The 16,924-nt window shown below is 37.0% G+C and overlaps 1 protein-coding gene and 1 pseudogene across 1 annotated transcript; both read left to right on the top strand.

Annotated features, from left to right (window-relative positions):
- The first annotated feature begins 1,749 nt into the window (after positions 1–1,749).
- LOC112776762 (sucrose transport protein-like) lies at positions 1,750–5,143 on the top strand (annotated as a pseudogene).
- Positions 5,144–8,995: 3,852 nt separating this feature from the next.
- On the top strand, positions 8,996–12,162 carry LOC112776158 (alpha-(1,4)-fucosyltransferase). Its single transcript, XM_025820191.3, has 3 exons — positions 8,996–9,702; positions 10,899–11,072; positions 11,158–12,162. The coding sequence occupies exons 1-3, from the start codon at positions 9,211–9,213 to the stop codon at positions 11,722–11,724; spliced, it is 1,233 nt and encodes a 410-aa protein (XP_025675976.1). The 5' UTR covers positions 8,996–9,210; the 3' UTR covers positions 11,725–12,162.
- Positions 12,163–16,924: the final 4,762 nt, after the last annotated feature.

Genomic DNA, 16,924 nt, shown 5'->3' with positions numbered 1-16,924 from the left:
CTATAATCGTGTTTTTAATCGATTACCTAGCTACATTTACAATTGGAAGTTATTCAGATAAAGATGTCTAAAACATCTTTTTTTAAAGATGTTTTTCAGTAACTAAAATTTAACATATATAATCGATTAAATTATATTATTTTTGTTAAAATTAGGCTAGATAAATTGATTTAACCAAAAAAATAATTAATCAAATCTTAAACTGGTCTAAATTAATATTATTTTTTTTTATAAAAAATAACTACAATATCTTTATTATAGAAAATAATTAAAATACTCTTATTTTATATATATATTAATTTTAAAAATTTTAAATTCTAACCCTACGATAGAAAAATAAAGAACTAAAATTTCAGATTCTCAAAATTAATATATATAATAAAAATATTTTAGTAATTTTTTATAATAGAGTCTATAAAAAATAATATTAATTTAAACCAATTTAAAATTTAATTTATTATTTTTCGATCAAATCAATTTATCTAATATAATTTTAATAAAAATAACACGATTTAATTAATTATATGTATTAATTTTTAATTATTAAAAAATATCTTTATAAAAAGACATTTTCAGCGTTTTATCTCAGTGGCTCCCCTTACAAATTTATTTTTTTTCCTATTACAATTCTACCATTATTCATATATATATATATATACTATACGTTGACTCTTACTCTAACACTCATAATAATTACCTCAATGGTCCAATTAAAACATCTAGCTAGCAACAAAAAGCATTTACTGTGCTGGGTCCGTCTTATTAATATTATTGAGTTTCAATCCTGTTCTAATAATAATTCTTGAAACTCGTGATTATTAATTGCATACAAAATTAAAATAAAAAAATAATCCCATAATGCTCCTTAAAATACCAAACTTTTTTTTCTTTCTGTTTTGTACATAACATCAGGCTTTAGAGGGATATTTTGTGTGTTAAACTTAAAGAAGTAAAAGTTAAAGAAATAAAAAAAAAACTAACTAACATGTGTTCTTAAGACAAATAATAAATTTATTACTAGTGAAAGATTTAATTTTAAATAAATATAAAATAAATATATTAAATTAATTTTTAATTATTTTTTTCTAATTTTAATTTGTGTTCTTAATGCAGAAGATAAATAAATCCTTAAAAAAAAAGCGAGAACAAGGCAAGTAGTAACCTTAGCTGGCTCCTGTCCTGTCTTCCATAGACCATAGGAAGACAAATCCAATATACAGCAACAATCTAAAACGAGGAAACCCACATTAATTGAATCCCCAAATAAAATTAAATAATTGTGTTAATTAGTATTATTAAATAATTATATACAAGATTTAGAATTGAAAAAAATTGATTTTGATAATATTATTTTGATTTTAAATTGATTAGAGTTTAATTTTAGTTTATTATATTTATTTTTATTTTATTAAATTTAAAATTTTCTGTGTCTTGTTTTAATATTCTAAGTTTAAGAACATATAATTTTAAAATTTAAATATATGAAGAAAAATTAAAAGATATATAATATCTAAAAGATAATTATTATATATAGATTTTTTTTAGATAATAACGGACTAAAAGATAGATTATGATGGTACTTAGTCGCATGGAACGAGAAAACCCCCATTAATTGAACCCCTTAGCTTCCATACAAGTCCACGCCATAATCACCTTTAATTAACTCAAACGGATAAGCCCCTTAAAGCTCTCAAAATACAACTGCTACTACTTTTCTATTTACCGTATCCTCTCTCTCTCTCTCTCTCACATACACAGCCAACACAACACAGTACTGTTCTCAAAGATTCTCTCTCCATTACATGCAACTAAACATACCCTTTCTCCCTCCCTCCCTCTTCTATTATAAAAACCCCTTACACACCTTCCCCTCAACTCCACACCAAAACACACAAATTTCACAAATACATACACTCCTTGAATTGAAGTTCTTTTAAAAGCACAATGGAGTCCCTTTCCTCCACCAAACACAATCACAATCCTTCTAAGCCTAATTCTCTTCACTTAGAGAACCAGCCTGAACTACCACCGGAACCAAGTCCTTTACGTAAGATCATCGTTGTGGCGTCTATTGCTGCAGGTGTTCAGTTTGGATGGGCTTTACAGCTCTCTTTGCTGACTCCGTACGTTCAGCTGCTTGGTATTCCACACACTTGGGCTGCTTATATCTGGCTCTGCGGCCCAATAAGTGGGATGCTCGTGCAGCCTATAGTAGGCTACCATAGTGACCGCTGCACGTCACGGTTTGGACGCCGGCGGCCCTTCATTGCTGCCGGCGCTTTAGCGGTTGCCATCGCAGTGTTCCTTATAGGCTACGCTGCTGACATGGGACACATGTTTGGTGACTCGCTCGAGAAGAAGGCCCGCCCGCGCGCCATAGCCATCTTCGTGGTCGGGTTCTGGATTCTCGACGTGGCGAACAACATGCTTCAAGGTCCATGCCGGGCACTCCTCGCCGACCTCGCTGCTGGAGACCAACGGAAAACGCGGACGGCTAACGCTGGCTTCTCGTTTTTCATGGCGGTGGGAAACGTCCTAGGATACGCCGCCGGTTCCTACAGCGGTCTCCATCATATCTTTCCGTTCACAAAAACGAAAGCATGTGATGTATACTGTGCAAATCTCAAGAGCTGTTTCTTCCTCTCAATCGCGATGTTGCTAACCTTAGCCACGGCGGCGTCGATATACGTCAAAGAGAAACCACTCTCGCCAGAGAAATCAACTGCGGCGGACGCCGAGGACGAAGGCAAATCACACGGCATGCCGTGCTTCGGAGAATTGTCCGGCGCGTTCCGCGAATTGAAGAGGCCGATGTGGATCTTGTTGCTGGTGACGTGTCTGAATTGGATCGCGTGGTTCCCGTTCTTGCTGTTCGACACCGATTGGATGGGGAGAGAAGTGTATGGCGGAACGGTTGGTGTTGGTAAGGCATACGATATGGGAGTACGCGCCGGAGCCTTAGGGTTGATGTTGAACTCGCTGGTGCTCGGAGCGGCGTCGTTGGGGTGGAGATTTTGGCGCGTGCAGTTGGTGGAGTTAAGAGGCTTTGGGGAATCGTGAACTTCATTCTTGCAATTTGTCTTGCAATGACGGTTTTGGTTACCAAGCAAGCCGAGCACTCGCGCCATTTCGCCCCTGGATCACACGACCCTCTTCCGCCGCCCGGACACGTTAAGGCCGGCGCTTTGGCTCTCTTCTCCGTTCTTGGAATTCCCCTTGCGGTGAGTAAAACCAATAACCATTTATTCTTATTTATTTCGCTTTTTTTATTTTCAAATATTTATTTTGTTTAATGGGAAAAGAAATTAAATTTATGATATTAATATAGATTTTGATTGAAAATGTATGTGTAGTTTTGGGCATAAAAAATAGTTTTGACTACTTTTGAATATTTAAAGAGTACTTTTACCATAATCATTTGCTAAATTCTTAAAATATGATGATTGGGTTTTATTTTGAATAATTAAGGGAATTAATTTATTTTGGGTGGGGGTGAGAGAAACATTGACATGTTCCTAATAATATCCGTTTCAGAGGAATATGAAAGGGAAAAGTTAGAATACTTTACCTACTAATTTTGTTTCAAAATAGAATTGAGGGGTGGCCATGCATGAATGAAGAGCATGTGAATGAGAGGCATGTGATTTTTTTTAAAATTTTATAATCTCAAAAGATCTTTTTTTTTTCAGTTTTTCTTGTCTTTTATGGGAAGTGTTGTGCAGAAGCTTGGCCTTCCCCATTAAAAACAAAAAAAATTCGGTATCGGTTTGATTAAGGCGTGTGACTGTTGTTTTTTTTATGTTACACAGACTTTATTTGAACTTTACCTGTTAAATAAAACAAATTGTGTTCTTGGCTTTGAGTGTTTGTTTGAATTGTCAAAGACAATTTTAATTAAACAGGACCATAAAGAAGTAAAAGACAATTGTTAACATGTGTTTGCAGGGATTTGTTTATTACTGTGACTAGTTTTGATTATTAAATTAATAGAGTGGCTAATATTCCTTACCCTGATTTTGATCTCTGCAATTAAATAAAAGATACCATTAAACTTCTAATAATCCATAGTTTAGGTACTTAATTCATTCAAATTTAAAAGAACATAACCAAAAAACAACTAAAGAAAAAGTTTAGAAACTTTATGCTTCTGCAAATCATAACAACAACAAAGTAATAAGCTAACATTCTTTATTATTGTGCATGTGTCACAGATTACTTACAGCATACCCTTTGCTCTAGCATCTATATTCTCTACCTCCACAGGAGCAGGACAAGGTAAAAGACAAATCAAACCCTTTTAGTTTGAAAATTTGGAGGTCTATAATCATATAGACCAATACTAAACTAAGATCCATAAGCTTAACCTATTGTTATTGTTTCGAAATCATTTCAGGGTTATCTCTAGGAGTTCTCAATCTTGCAATTGTCATACCTCAGGTTAGCATTAAATATTCATAAGATTTTTGACCTTATTAGTACTTCTTTTTTATATGTTAAAAAAAAATATTAGTTAGTCTGAATAATTGACTAATTTGTTTGTTATATATTATTATGTGTATAGATGGTGATTTCTGTAACTAGTGGACCATGGGATGCTCTGTTTGGTGGTGGAAACTTGCCAGCATTTGTGGTGGGAGCAGTGGCAGCAGCAGCAAGTGGCATATTATCCATAATCCTGCTACCATCACCGCCGCCGGATTTGGCCAAGGCCGCAACTGCCGCCGGAGGAGGCTTCCATTGAGCCAGTGCAGCAACATATATCTCACATCTCTTTTTTTGTCCCAGTCTTTCAATATTAGTAGCCAAAAACTAAAAGAAAAAAGGGAAAAAGAAGTTTTTGGTATTTGAAGTTGGTTGTGTATAAGGCCTTTTTAGATCCCAAGAAGAAAAAAACAAATATGCTGCAATTGCCCTTTTTGTGGCATCAATGACTAATAACAGTCATCTCAATTGTAAAGCCTTGATGTGGCTGTACATAACCCTGTTTCACCAGAAAGGTTCCAGCCTTGTCTTTTTTATTTATATGATCATGTTTTTAGTACCTTTTTTTGAGGAATGTAGTGATAAAAAGCTAGCTTGCATGCATGGATGGTTAATCCATTAATAATACCATGTGATGGGGAGGAATTCCTGAATTTGACTACTGCACTTCTTTTCTATTCCTTGCTCACTTTTCATTTTCTTCTTCCATTTTGTTGATTACTAGTACAACAATAAAGTTGATTATTTTTCCTTCTATACAGAAACAGAAACATGTTACCCTTTAATAAATATGGGTGGCAATATATATTATGTTACCAGTCAGGCAAGGAGGAGAAACCCAAAAAAGGATGATAAATATAAATGGAAGAAAGCCATGAGGGTGAAGAGATGTTAATGATTAGTAGAAAGAATGGTACCAGACTCTCTCTGATACCCTTAGGCCTTAGATGATTTTAAAGTAAATAAAAGAGTTTACTTTCTCAACCAATTTATTCTGTATAAATTTGCACTGAGAACACTTAAAAAATTTTCTATAGAGAGTTAGTTATCAAGAATAAAGAAATATGAGAGGGGAAAGAGCAGAGAAAAACTTCTCCATAGCTATAATCAATAATTCTCCTTTCCATCTTCTTTACTCTTGCAGGATCAAGGTTTATTCTCTTCTCTACTGGCTACTATAGTGTCAATGGCATCCCTCTAAGTGATTTTGGGTCCATTGTATTTAGATGTATATGGATTATGGAGTGTGTATAAGTAGAAAAATTCTAATATATAATGAGAATTTCATATAAATCAAATTGAAGTTTTTTATTTTTTTTGTCGGTAGATTGGACAACCCCAATTCTAGGTACACAACACATCCACACACTCCTCACACATTTTATCACATTTTTTTTCAATTGCATTCTGTAGGATTTGAACCCTAGACCTTTGAAGTGAGGAGGGGAAGATATGCTAAGGCTCATTGGCAAATTGAAATTATTTAAAGTCACCAAATTATTAGTGAGAGTATTAGATTTATTTTTGTCCTGGTCCATCATTATAGAATTTTTTGCCTCTCGTATCCATTTTAGGATGCTTTTCGGTCTGATCCATTTCAGGCTTTTAGCCCAACAAAATGTTGCTTAATGGGCCAATTATTATACTAACCCTAAATCCCTGAAAATAAGGTCCAAAAAAGAAGATCTCACTAATCAAATACCCAAATTACATACATAATGGACCGACCAACACCCAGAATTCTTTACCCAAATATCCCTAAAAATATTGTGATATACAGTGACAGTTCCTCCCTTCCTCCTGAGTCCTGACAAAAAATTAATAAAAAAAGAAGAGACATGTTGTCAACCGCCAATGAGCCTTAGCTCACATAGCATGTCTCTCCGTCCTCACCTCAAGGATCGCAGGTTCAAATCCGACCAGTTGCAATCAAGGAGAAAATATGGTAAGTGTGTGAGGAATGTGTAGGTGTGTGAGTGTACTTAGGATTGGGGGTTGTCCAATCCATTGGGGTACCTAGGATTGGGGGTTGTCCAATCCACTGACCAAAAAAAAAAAAAAAAAATGTTGTCAACCAACTTACCTGGTAGAAAGTAGAAACTCTGATTTCAGTTGACCGAAAACAAAAGAAAGTCTAAGTTCTAAAGCAATAAAAAATTCTGAACAGAAAATAGCCTGACAAAAAATAAGAAAAAATTAAAGCCTACCCCAAAAGGTATAAAAACTAACCACTGAAAATTATTCAAGTTAAAATAATTACCTACTTAATAACTTGTAGTTGTAGATATCGGATTGTAAGTGGACTTTGTAAATAATATAAAGATCCATAGAGTGATTAGGAACATAGTTGTCAAAATTAATGATTATAAACCGATCAGATTATTGATTTATTAGTTTAAGAAATAGATTATGAATTGAATTGTTTAAATTATAATTAATAAATATAATTTTTAAAAATATAATTTAATTCATATATGGTTATATATTTTAAAAAATCAAATATAATGAAAAGCACTTATTGTACATATATAAGGATCTAAGTTTTAACTTGAGCAAAAGCTTTCTTTTGTTAATTCCAACAACCCATACGTTGAAGTCAGTATGATATCATTATGTGCAGGTTGATTTGCGGTTCAACTTCTGTTCGCATCGGTTTTGATCAATTTAATTTGGTTTTAATCGATTTTTTTAACAGTCAGAATACTAGAACGAACCGATTTAGAATTTAATTTATTAATTTTTTAGTTAAATGGGTCAATCTAATTCGATTTTAACAATTATGATTACGACAAACTAAAATATAATAACATAAAGAAAAATTATCAATGTACAAACATTTTTTTATACAAATCTTTACAAGTCATTTAATCTTGTTACTCAAGATGGTTTTGGGTTTATTGATCCACTGGTGCTCAAAATAAGAGATATCATGCATTGGAATTGGCGGGTTGACTTTCGTTTGATTATGAGAGATGCAAACACGGTGGCAGATACTATGGCAAAGATGGCGATGAAGTTACAACTTTCGCATGTGGAGCTTCTTTCACCTTGGGAGGAGTTTAAGAGTAGTCTTAAATGGGACTATCCCTCTATTTAGGCAGTTCCTTGTTTTGTTTGTTTTGTTTTTCTTTGTTTAATTTATTTCAGTCACAAAAAAAATATTAACGCGCTTCGAACCGTATTACACATTTTCACTGCACCTTCTTCTTTTTCTTCTTGCTGCACGTTCTTCTTCCTCTTCTTTTTTTTTCTTTTCTTTCGTTTCTTGACTTCTCTTTCTCCTTCTTCATTTACGTGCTTTTATCTCTGTTTTTTTTCGTTATTCTCGACTTCCATTGTTTTTTGACATCAAGCTCTGAAATCGTTTTTGAAGAAGAAGTAGAAGATGAGGAGGAGAAAGAGAAAGAGTTCTGAATTATACATAAGGTATACTTCAACGAATTTTGGGTGTATTTCTTAAATCCTTTGGGTGTATTTCTGTAATCGTTTGGGTGTATTTCTGTAATCGTTTGCGTATATTTCTGAAGTTTTATTATCTTCAAATTTGACAAGAAACTCGTTTTCATGGAAGAAGAAGAAGAAGAGTTGTTCATAATGCATGGTGAGTAGTGTGCTTTGGAAACAAGAAGTTGTTGAATAACGTGCGTTTATTTACTCTTGAATGTGAAAGTGTAATGCGTGTATTTTGTTGGACTTGTGCCAACTTGTAAGACTTGTAAGTCAAAAAGACTTGTATGTGTAACATTCCTCTAATATAAATTATTATTGATTTTTTTATTTTTCTCTTCTTTTATTATTAGTTTTAAAAATATCAATTGGGACTCTAATAATTTTGATGTCAGACAAATTAATTCCTAAAAAACTATCATGTTCTCTATTTTTATGTACATTTAACTACAATGTCGTGTTTGTTTATAGAAAATCGTCAAAGAGATAATAACTTTTGCACAAAATTTCATTTGCTTTGTCAGAGTTCATGATAAATAAAAAGTAATTATTGATGGTTTCGAATTTATGTAAAGACAACATGACATATTTTGTGATTAATTTTGTGGATATTGAATAAAAATTGGTGTAATCTTTTAATATTGGAAGTTATGGTGTTTTATAAAATTCTAGAGGCTATAAATTTACAGAATATGAATTATCAGATCAAACTTTTTTTAATTTATAAAAATAATATACAGACTGTATATTATATTATTTTAATATTAAATTACAATACACAAATTACATATTGTCAATACAATATATATTTTATGTATTGTATTTGTTTAAAATAGCATCTCCAAAACACTATAAAATTCTATTTTTTGTAACATTAACGTGAACTCTTTTCACTCTTTCATATGATTTCGTGTTATTTATAAACAAAAAGATATAATCCATTCACGGTTTGTTATTGTAAAAACTGTTATTGATATTTATTTTTTCTTCTAATTAGTCTGATATTAAAATAAGCAAAGACTAAATTGTCAGTTTAGTCTATATTTTTTATATTAAAAAGTATTATAAATTTAAGTAGACATCTGACTAGCATTTATGAAATTTCATATATGCCATTTCTTGCTTCTTAGATCTCAATTAAGTAAGGAGACCAAATGCGTAGAGACAAAGAAATCAAACCCGTTTCAGAGACGTAGAAATTAGAAGAGAGAGAGAGAGAGAGAGAGAGAGAGAGACCAAAACACAAGCTCTCACCAGCAGAGACGTAACACCATTAACACCATGCTGCTGGTGCCACCCAAACCCATCAACATCACCATCACCATCTCCATCATGCTCCTCTTCATCTTCTTCCTCTTCTTCTTCTCCGGCTTCTTCCACTTCCCCTCCTCCCTCTCCCCTATCACCACCACCACCACCAGTAGAAGCGCTCGATTCACTCCCGGCGCCGCCGCATCGGAGCCATTCACCGATCTGGTGGGAGCGTTCAGGAGGTGGGACTCGAAGGTGGGGTGCCAGCGGTTCAGGGAGAAATGGGGTAATGGGTTGGCGCTGAATCAGTCAAAGGATGCAGCTTTGCAAGGGTTCGGTAAGTGTAAGGGTTTGAAGATGAATCATGTGAGTGTTTTGGTTAAAGGGTGGACTTGGATTCCTGATAATTTGGATAATCTCTACTCTTGCGATTGTGGGTTGAGCTGCTTGTGGACCAAATCCAACGTTCTTGCTGACAAGCCTGATGCTTTGTTGTTCGAAACTACCACCCCTCCTCTTCAGGTGCGTTTCTGGGTTCTAAAGTTTCGTTTTTTATCGTTGTTTTTCTTTAGATTAGGTGCAAATGTAAGTGGGTGTGCTTGTTTACTTGGCTAGTTTTCTTCACTCTCTGCATTTTGATTGATGTGATTGATTTGACAATGCTGCTTGGTGTGTCTTGTGGATGAGTGTCATTTGTTTTTGCCATGCCATTACTGCTAGTTTAATCCAAGATCCTTGATTTGTAATCTTCCCTTGTTAGGGTTTAGGAAGTTTTACTTGTTATTTCATTTTTGGTTGCTGAATCAATAGTCAATTAGAGGGCGAGAATCTCCTAAGGTGTTATAAAACTTTTTTGGTTTGTTTGAGAATCAATCATCTTGAATTTGATGTTGACTCATGATGTTGGTGGAGAAGGATAGTTACTGGATATGCTGGCTTTTAGTGGCTTTGCTTAATTTGCATTGATTGTCAGTTTTCTGTTTTACTGAAACTAAACTAATCTTTTTCTCAAGAATTCATAAGACAACCGTGGTGCTATTTATGAATCGTAGAATGTGATTATGCTGTAGTTTACAACTAGTCATTGTTTACAAAATAATAATAAGGTGACAGGGAGAAGTGTCGTTTTTGGCAGACGGAGAACCTTTGATCTGTAACTATAAGGAGCACACACTGCTATTGGGAAGATTCTTTCGTTTTTTAGGCACCAATAGCTTGATGGATAAATTATTTACTAAACAGTGTTGTCATCTTCACAAGTTGGTATAATCTGGAAGAGTGAGATGTTCTGTGTCAGGATAGTGTTAATAGATACTGCAGTTGAGATTGTAAATTTAGCTTTGAAAACTGGGGTTCAGTGACTCTGTATTGAGTTTTCATATAGCTATCGTCTAATATGGATTTTTCGTATAATGGTTGATATTTGATATTAGTACCAACAACAACAACAAAGTGTTGTCCCACTAGGAGAGGTTGTTTGATGGAGGTGGAACAACATCAAGAAAATAAATATAAAAGAAGACAAAGTTTAAATGTGGATTCCATATTATAATCTGTCTGAGATTCCAGCATCTCCTTAATCTTGTTTTCTATGTCAACATGTGTGTGTGTGTGCGCTCGCATGCATGGTTGTTTTGCATATTCGATCTTTACTATGTTAGAGCCAAAGGATTTTAAGATTATCTGGCGAACAATATACATTGTGTTATTAATTTCAGCGACGTGTGGGAGAACCACTTCGCGTATACATGGATCTTGAAGCTGGCCGGAAGAGATCAGGTCTAGAGGAAATTTTTATTAGTTATCATGCCGGAGACAATGTACAGGCAACCTATGCTGGTGCGCTATTCCACAATGGTCGAAACTATCACATCTCCAATAATAAAAACAATGTAAGCTAGTAAAAAAAGGCTTAGAATGACAGATAACAAAAGAAAGTTTCTTGCACTATAACTTATCTGAATTTATCATTTGTAGGATGTACTCGTATATTGGTCCTCATCAAGATGCCTTTCTCAGAGGAACACAATTGCGAAGAAACTCCTCAAGTTGCTGCCTCACCACTCATTTGGAAAGTGCTTAAATAATGTTGGCGGTCCAGACATGGCTCTTTCTATGTACCCCGAGTGCGCGAATGATGCCAATTTAGCTCCAAAATGGTGGGATCACTTACATTGTGCCATGTCTCATTACAAGTTTGTTCTTGCAATTGAGAACACTTGGACCGAGAGCTATGTGACGGAGAAGTTGTTTTATGCCTTGGACTCTGGCGCAGTTCCTATCTATTTTGGTGCTCCAAACGTCATGGATTTTGTTCCTCCACATTCAATAATAGATGGCAGAAAGTTCAGCTCATTCGAAGAGTTGGCTTCATATGTGAAGTCTGTAGCTAACAACCCAGTAGCCTATGCGGAATACCACGCATGGAGACGGTGTGGCATACTTGGAAACTATATAAAAACTCGAGCAGCGAGCCTTGACACGTTGCCATGCCGGTTGTGCGAGGCAATTAGCCGAAAAGGTGGAAGAAATGCAAGAAGCTAGGTTGAGATTCCAGCTTAAGCTATTCTGAATCAAATATAGGAAGACCGAATTTCATGGAAGGTGGAGGTTGCAACCTGTATAGAGAGGCACGGTGCTTGTTTCACACAGAAAGAGATCACATGGAAGGCTTAGGATGGTTCCATTTTTTATTTGTTATTTTTAATACTTGTTTTTTTAACCTTCTGCTATGATAGAAAATTGTTGATGCTATCTCCACCTTAGTCAATTCAATGTAGATTGGCTATACGTCCCCAAAATCCAAGGGGTTGTAAACTTCTCAGGAATGATGATGTGATGTATAGTGCTTCTATGGTTAGAGCTTTAATATGTGAACTGTGAAGTCCATAGGGTAGTGCTTTAACTAGGAACTTAAGCTGTGTCATTATCTCCCTTATCACACAATTATATTAATAGAGCATTTTGCATTAAAGGGAGCAACATGCATCTACATTGGTAACCTTTTTTTAATCAGAACTTTTGGTGACTAATTAAGACATTTGCAACATTTTAATCAGAAAAGCTGAGCCCAGGGACAATCCTTGAGCAGGTGTGTCTGTTTCTTCATTCTTACAACACATTCGGCATAATGTGATACAATTGAGTATAAATAAGGATTTTTTTTTTTCAAAAACAAATCCTACTTGCATTGACCTGTGAATAAGGAAGTAAAGATATAGAGAATAAGTTAATAATTATAAAAAAAGAAAAAAGAAAAATGCAGTGGCAGAGGAAAAGAAAATGAATAAGTACTGAAACTTGAAAGTGTTTGGTGTTTAGGTTTTTAAACCGGCGCCTGTATAATTGCTGAGTTGCTGGTTAATTGCCAAAACAATTTTTCCTTTTATTTGTTTTACGATTTAATTTTCTTTTATTGTCCTTTTTCACCTTTTAACTATTAAAAAAATTATTTATATTGGTTATATCACTAGAATTTACCATAAGATATTTATTGTGTATGTCATTATTTGTGTGAACCATTTTTAGATCACTTCTAAAATCTTCAAAACTACAAATATGATTAATAAAACTACTGAAAGCAACAATCATATTTATCTCAAAATTTTGATAGCTTGCATCTTACAAGTAAACGAATGGCAAATGTTATATTTGATAGGAGAGAGAGAGAGTTAGAGAGAGAGAGAGGGGAGAAATATTGAGCGGGGTAGAATTAGGAATTTCCAGAAAATAGATCCCATGGTTTGGAATCGAGAAGAGTACCAACGTTTGGAAAACATTTCTTTCTCCGTTTTTGTCAACAATCTGCCGAATGATATTTCTAAAAAGGAATTATTTCACTTATTCCAATGGACAGGACGAATCAATGACATCTATCTAGCTCGGAAGATGAAAAATGGCACTGTGTACATGTTTGCGTTTATAAGATATACGACTAAAGGGGGAGCTATGAAGGCCATATATGAAATGCATCATACAAGAATTAGGGGTAAGATTATTAATGTAGGCGAGGCCAAGTACAGAAGGGCTATGGGAGGAGAGAGCACTGGGGCACGTAAGGGAGACCTTGCAAGAACTGAGGGGGAGAGCAGGCAACTGCAGAAGGGTGAAAGTTCTACAAGAGTGGAAGAAACTAAGGAGATAACACCTGTCAAGGACACTCCAGGTAAAGGTTGGACAAAGAAGGTTGAAGTGCCAGTAGCAAAAGAGAATTTCGATTGGCTGTTAAGGAGCTTAGTAGACGGCACGACAAGAGCCATTGACTTCAAAGCGTTACGGAGAACCATTGTTAAGAACTTCCCTCAGATTGTTGAAGTAAGGGAGCTTGGAGCATATAAAGCCCTACTTGTGTTTGATTCTGTAAAGAATGCAGAGGAAGCGTTTACCTTAAGAATGAACAGTTTCTTACAATTCTTTTACAGTGTATGGAGATGGGAGGAATCTGAACGTAGTGAGACCAGAAGAGTTTGGTTGGAATGTCATGGAGTGCCGTTACATGTTTGGTCACTAGAGACGTTCAATAAGATAGGCGGCATCTGGGGAGAGATAATCAAGTGTGATGAGGTGACGAAGTCGGTCTTATCCTTCAGTGTTGGCCGAGTGTTAATCGATACTTGTGTCTTTGATGTGATTAAAGAATGGATTCATATCATGGTTGGAACCAGTGGATTCGATGTGTTTGTGAAGGAAACAGGCCGCGAAATATATGGGAATGAATGTTTTTTGGACGATGCAAGCGTGAAGCCAGTGCGTGAAAACGCTATCTCACAGGCCGGCGTAACGATGTCGAAGGCGGCGGTTTGGGATCCGGCAGCTGACCTAATCAGGACACGGGCGATTGACGATGGTGACAATAAGGGTACAACGGTAATAATAGATTTATTTTTAAAAGAATGCAATGAAGACACTTTAATGGCCTTGCAGAGGCAACGGAAAAAAGATCCACTCAAAATCGGCAGTTTTAATGAGAAAGCTGATTTGGGGGGATTTGAGAATTGCTTGGAAAGTGAATCTGAGAGAACTGTTACAGAAATGTGCGTTGATAGGGGAAGTGGGGCCAAAAATCTAGATACAATAAGCCACGGTGGGCTTGAGCTGAATGTGAAGTCATTTAGGAGGGAGGCCCACAAAGCTTGCAACATAGGTAGTCATCTGTTGGGTCATCTACCTATTGGGGTAGTGGAAGTTAGTGGGCTAGATGGATTATTTGATGGGGTCCAGACGCATCAAGAGAGGGGCCAGGGTCTGCTGTGTGGCGTCAAACAGGACCGAAGATGCAGAGTGGATACTGGGCCGGGTCAGGTGCGAGCTCAGGAATCCGGTTCAGGGAAGAAGTGCGCTCTAACTGCTGGGCCGGGGGAAGGGTGCAGGATGGAGGGTTTGCTGGGCGGGGTCCAAACACAAGATGCAAGCCGCCAGGGTCTGATGCGTGGGCTGCAAAAATGCAGTTGTGAGGCTGGGCCGGGTCAGGTGCAAACTGACGGATCTGGATTGAGGAAGAGGCAGGATTCAATCAACGAAGCTCTCCATGGGCAAAGCTGCGCAGTGTATCATGCAGCGGAAGGGAAGGGCAACCAAGCTACCATAGCTGACGACTGCTCATGTCCCGGTGCGGCGAGGAGAGATGCTGACTGCATGCCTGGCGGGGATTCGGAGGAACGTAGTCACGCTCTGGTTCTGTGCAATGGTGAGGGAGCTAGCATGGTGACACGAAATAGGATGGAAGGTATTGAGGATGAACCGGATGTGGATGAGTTGGTTGGTGAAGCAAGCGAGTGGGCTGAGCATGAAGATCAACCCAAGCTGGGTCGGGGAAAGGTGACCTATTTGGCTGAGATAGAAGGTGAAGATGAAGGCGTGGGTCAAGACAAGGTGAATAAACAGGGTACGGAGGATGCTGGGTCTGAGACAGAATTTGAAAGCACAAACCTAACTTCTGATCAGAGGGTTCAGTTAGCAGAAAACAAGGAAACGATGAAGTTAGCAGTGGAGTCTGGTGCGGTTTTTTATGACGATGAAGAAGATATCATGGCGATTCTCCAAAGTCAAAACGAAGCTATCGCAGCAAAAAGAAAGATGACAAAACAAAAGGAGAAAGCTAGGAGAAGCAGGCCCAAACAACATACCAAGGTGTGTAGAAATTCTGTTAAATGATTTATAGTTGTTGGAATGTTAGAGGCTTAGGGGGTGTGAAAAGTTGAGCATGGTGAAAGAACTGAAGAAGAAGTATAGGTTGAATATGCTAGGTTTGATCGAAACTAAGAGGGAGGTGGTGACTAAGTTTGATGTATCACGCTTGTGGGGTTGTGATACGGTGGATTGGGAGTTTGTGGAATCAGTGGGTTTCTTTGGTGGTTTATTGTTAATGTGGGATAATTTATTATTTAAACGATCGAACTGTTATAAAGGGGATGGTTGGTTGTGCGTAGAAGGTCTGCTGACAAAAAATAAGTTTAAATGTGCTTTCTGCTTGGTATATGGTGCGCATGCTCGGAGTGAGAAACTGGTGATGTGGGAAGAGTTAAGCTACATTGTAGGTTTATGTCAGGTTCCATTTTGTTTCATGGGAGACTTCAATGAGATACTACGGGTGGAGGAAAGGAAAGGCGCTGTTAGTTTACCGGCATCGTCGGAGGATTTTAAGGAATGGGTGCAAGACCTACAGATAGTAGATTTACTGTTGACCGATCGGAAATTCACATGGTTCTGAGGTCGATCTTGTAGCCGCATTGATAGGATCTTGGTCAGTTTGGAGTGGCTTGAGGAGTTCCCAGATACTCGCTTGAAAGGGGGACCGAGAGGCCTATCTGATCATTGCCCGTTGATCTGGGAAGATTCTAAATTTTGTGCCGGTCTGAGACCTTTTCGTAGTTTGGATTCATGGTTCACACATGAAGGGTTTCTGAGGTTCGTAAAGGATGAGTGGAGGAACTTGGGAGATGATACATTCACAAACAAGCTGAGGGCTTTGACGGTACCGCTAAGAAGATGGCACAAGGATAATTTTGGGGACATGGATAGTAGGATAAAGAAGTTTGAGGAAGAGATTAAGAAGGTTGATCATATGGTCAGTGCTGGTAGCTATGACGGAACCATGGAGGCTAGAAGGAAGGCTCTGGTGACTTGTTGTGCGAAGTGGTATGTCAGAAAAGAGATCCATTGGAAGCATATGTCCCGATCCCAACATGCTCGAGATATGGACAAGAACACTAGGTACTTCCACAACATAGCGTCGGCAAGAAGGAGGAGCAACAGAATAGATTCTTTAGTGATTAATGGAAGACTGATACGGAATCAGGCCATGATAAAGAATGCGATAACGGGCTTTTATAAAGAACTGTATAGGCAGGAGCATGCTCCCTTCATTGGGATCCGTGAGGGGCTGGTTAAGAAGATTGGGGATGAAGAGGCAGCAGTATTAGAGGTAATGCCATCAGCCGAGGAGGTACGAGAGGCAGTTTGGGATTGTGAGTCCAGTAAAGCTCCGGGTGGTGATGGTTATAATATGAACTTCATAAAGAAGTGTTGGGGGGAGATTGGTCAGGAGTTTACTGCAGCTGTATTGGGCTTCTTTCAGACTGCTAAGTTACCAACAGATGCTAATGTTACTTGGGTGGCACTAGCTCCAAAATTTGTGGGGGGCAAGGAAGTCAAAGACTTGAGACCGATTAGTATGGTTGGCTGTGTTTATAAGGTGATATCCAAAGTGCTGGTAAGAAGAATGAGGTTAGTGATGCCACAGCTA

This window comes from Arachis hypogaea, chromosome 19 (assembly GCF_003086295.3).
Source record: "Arachis hypogaea cultivar Tifrunner chromosome 19, arahy.Tifrunner.gnm2.J5K5, whole genome shotgun sequence".
Classification (NCBI taxonomy): Eukaryota; Viridiplantae; Streptophyta; class Magnoliopsida; order Fabales; family Fabaceae; genus Arachis; species Arachis hypogaea.
Note: the sequence above shows the minus strand (reverse complement) of the source record. Positions and strands in the feature narration are given on the sequence as shown.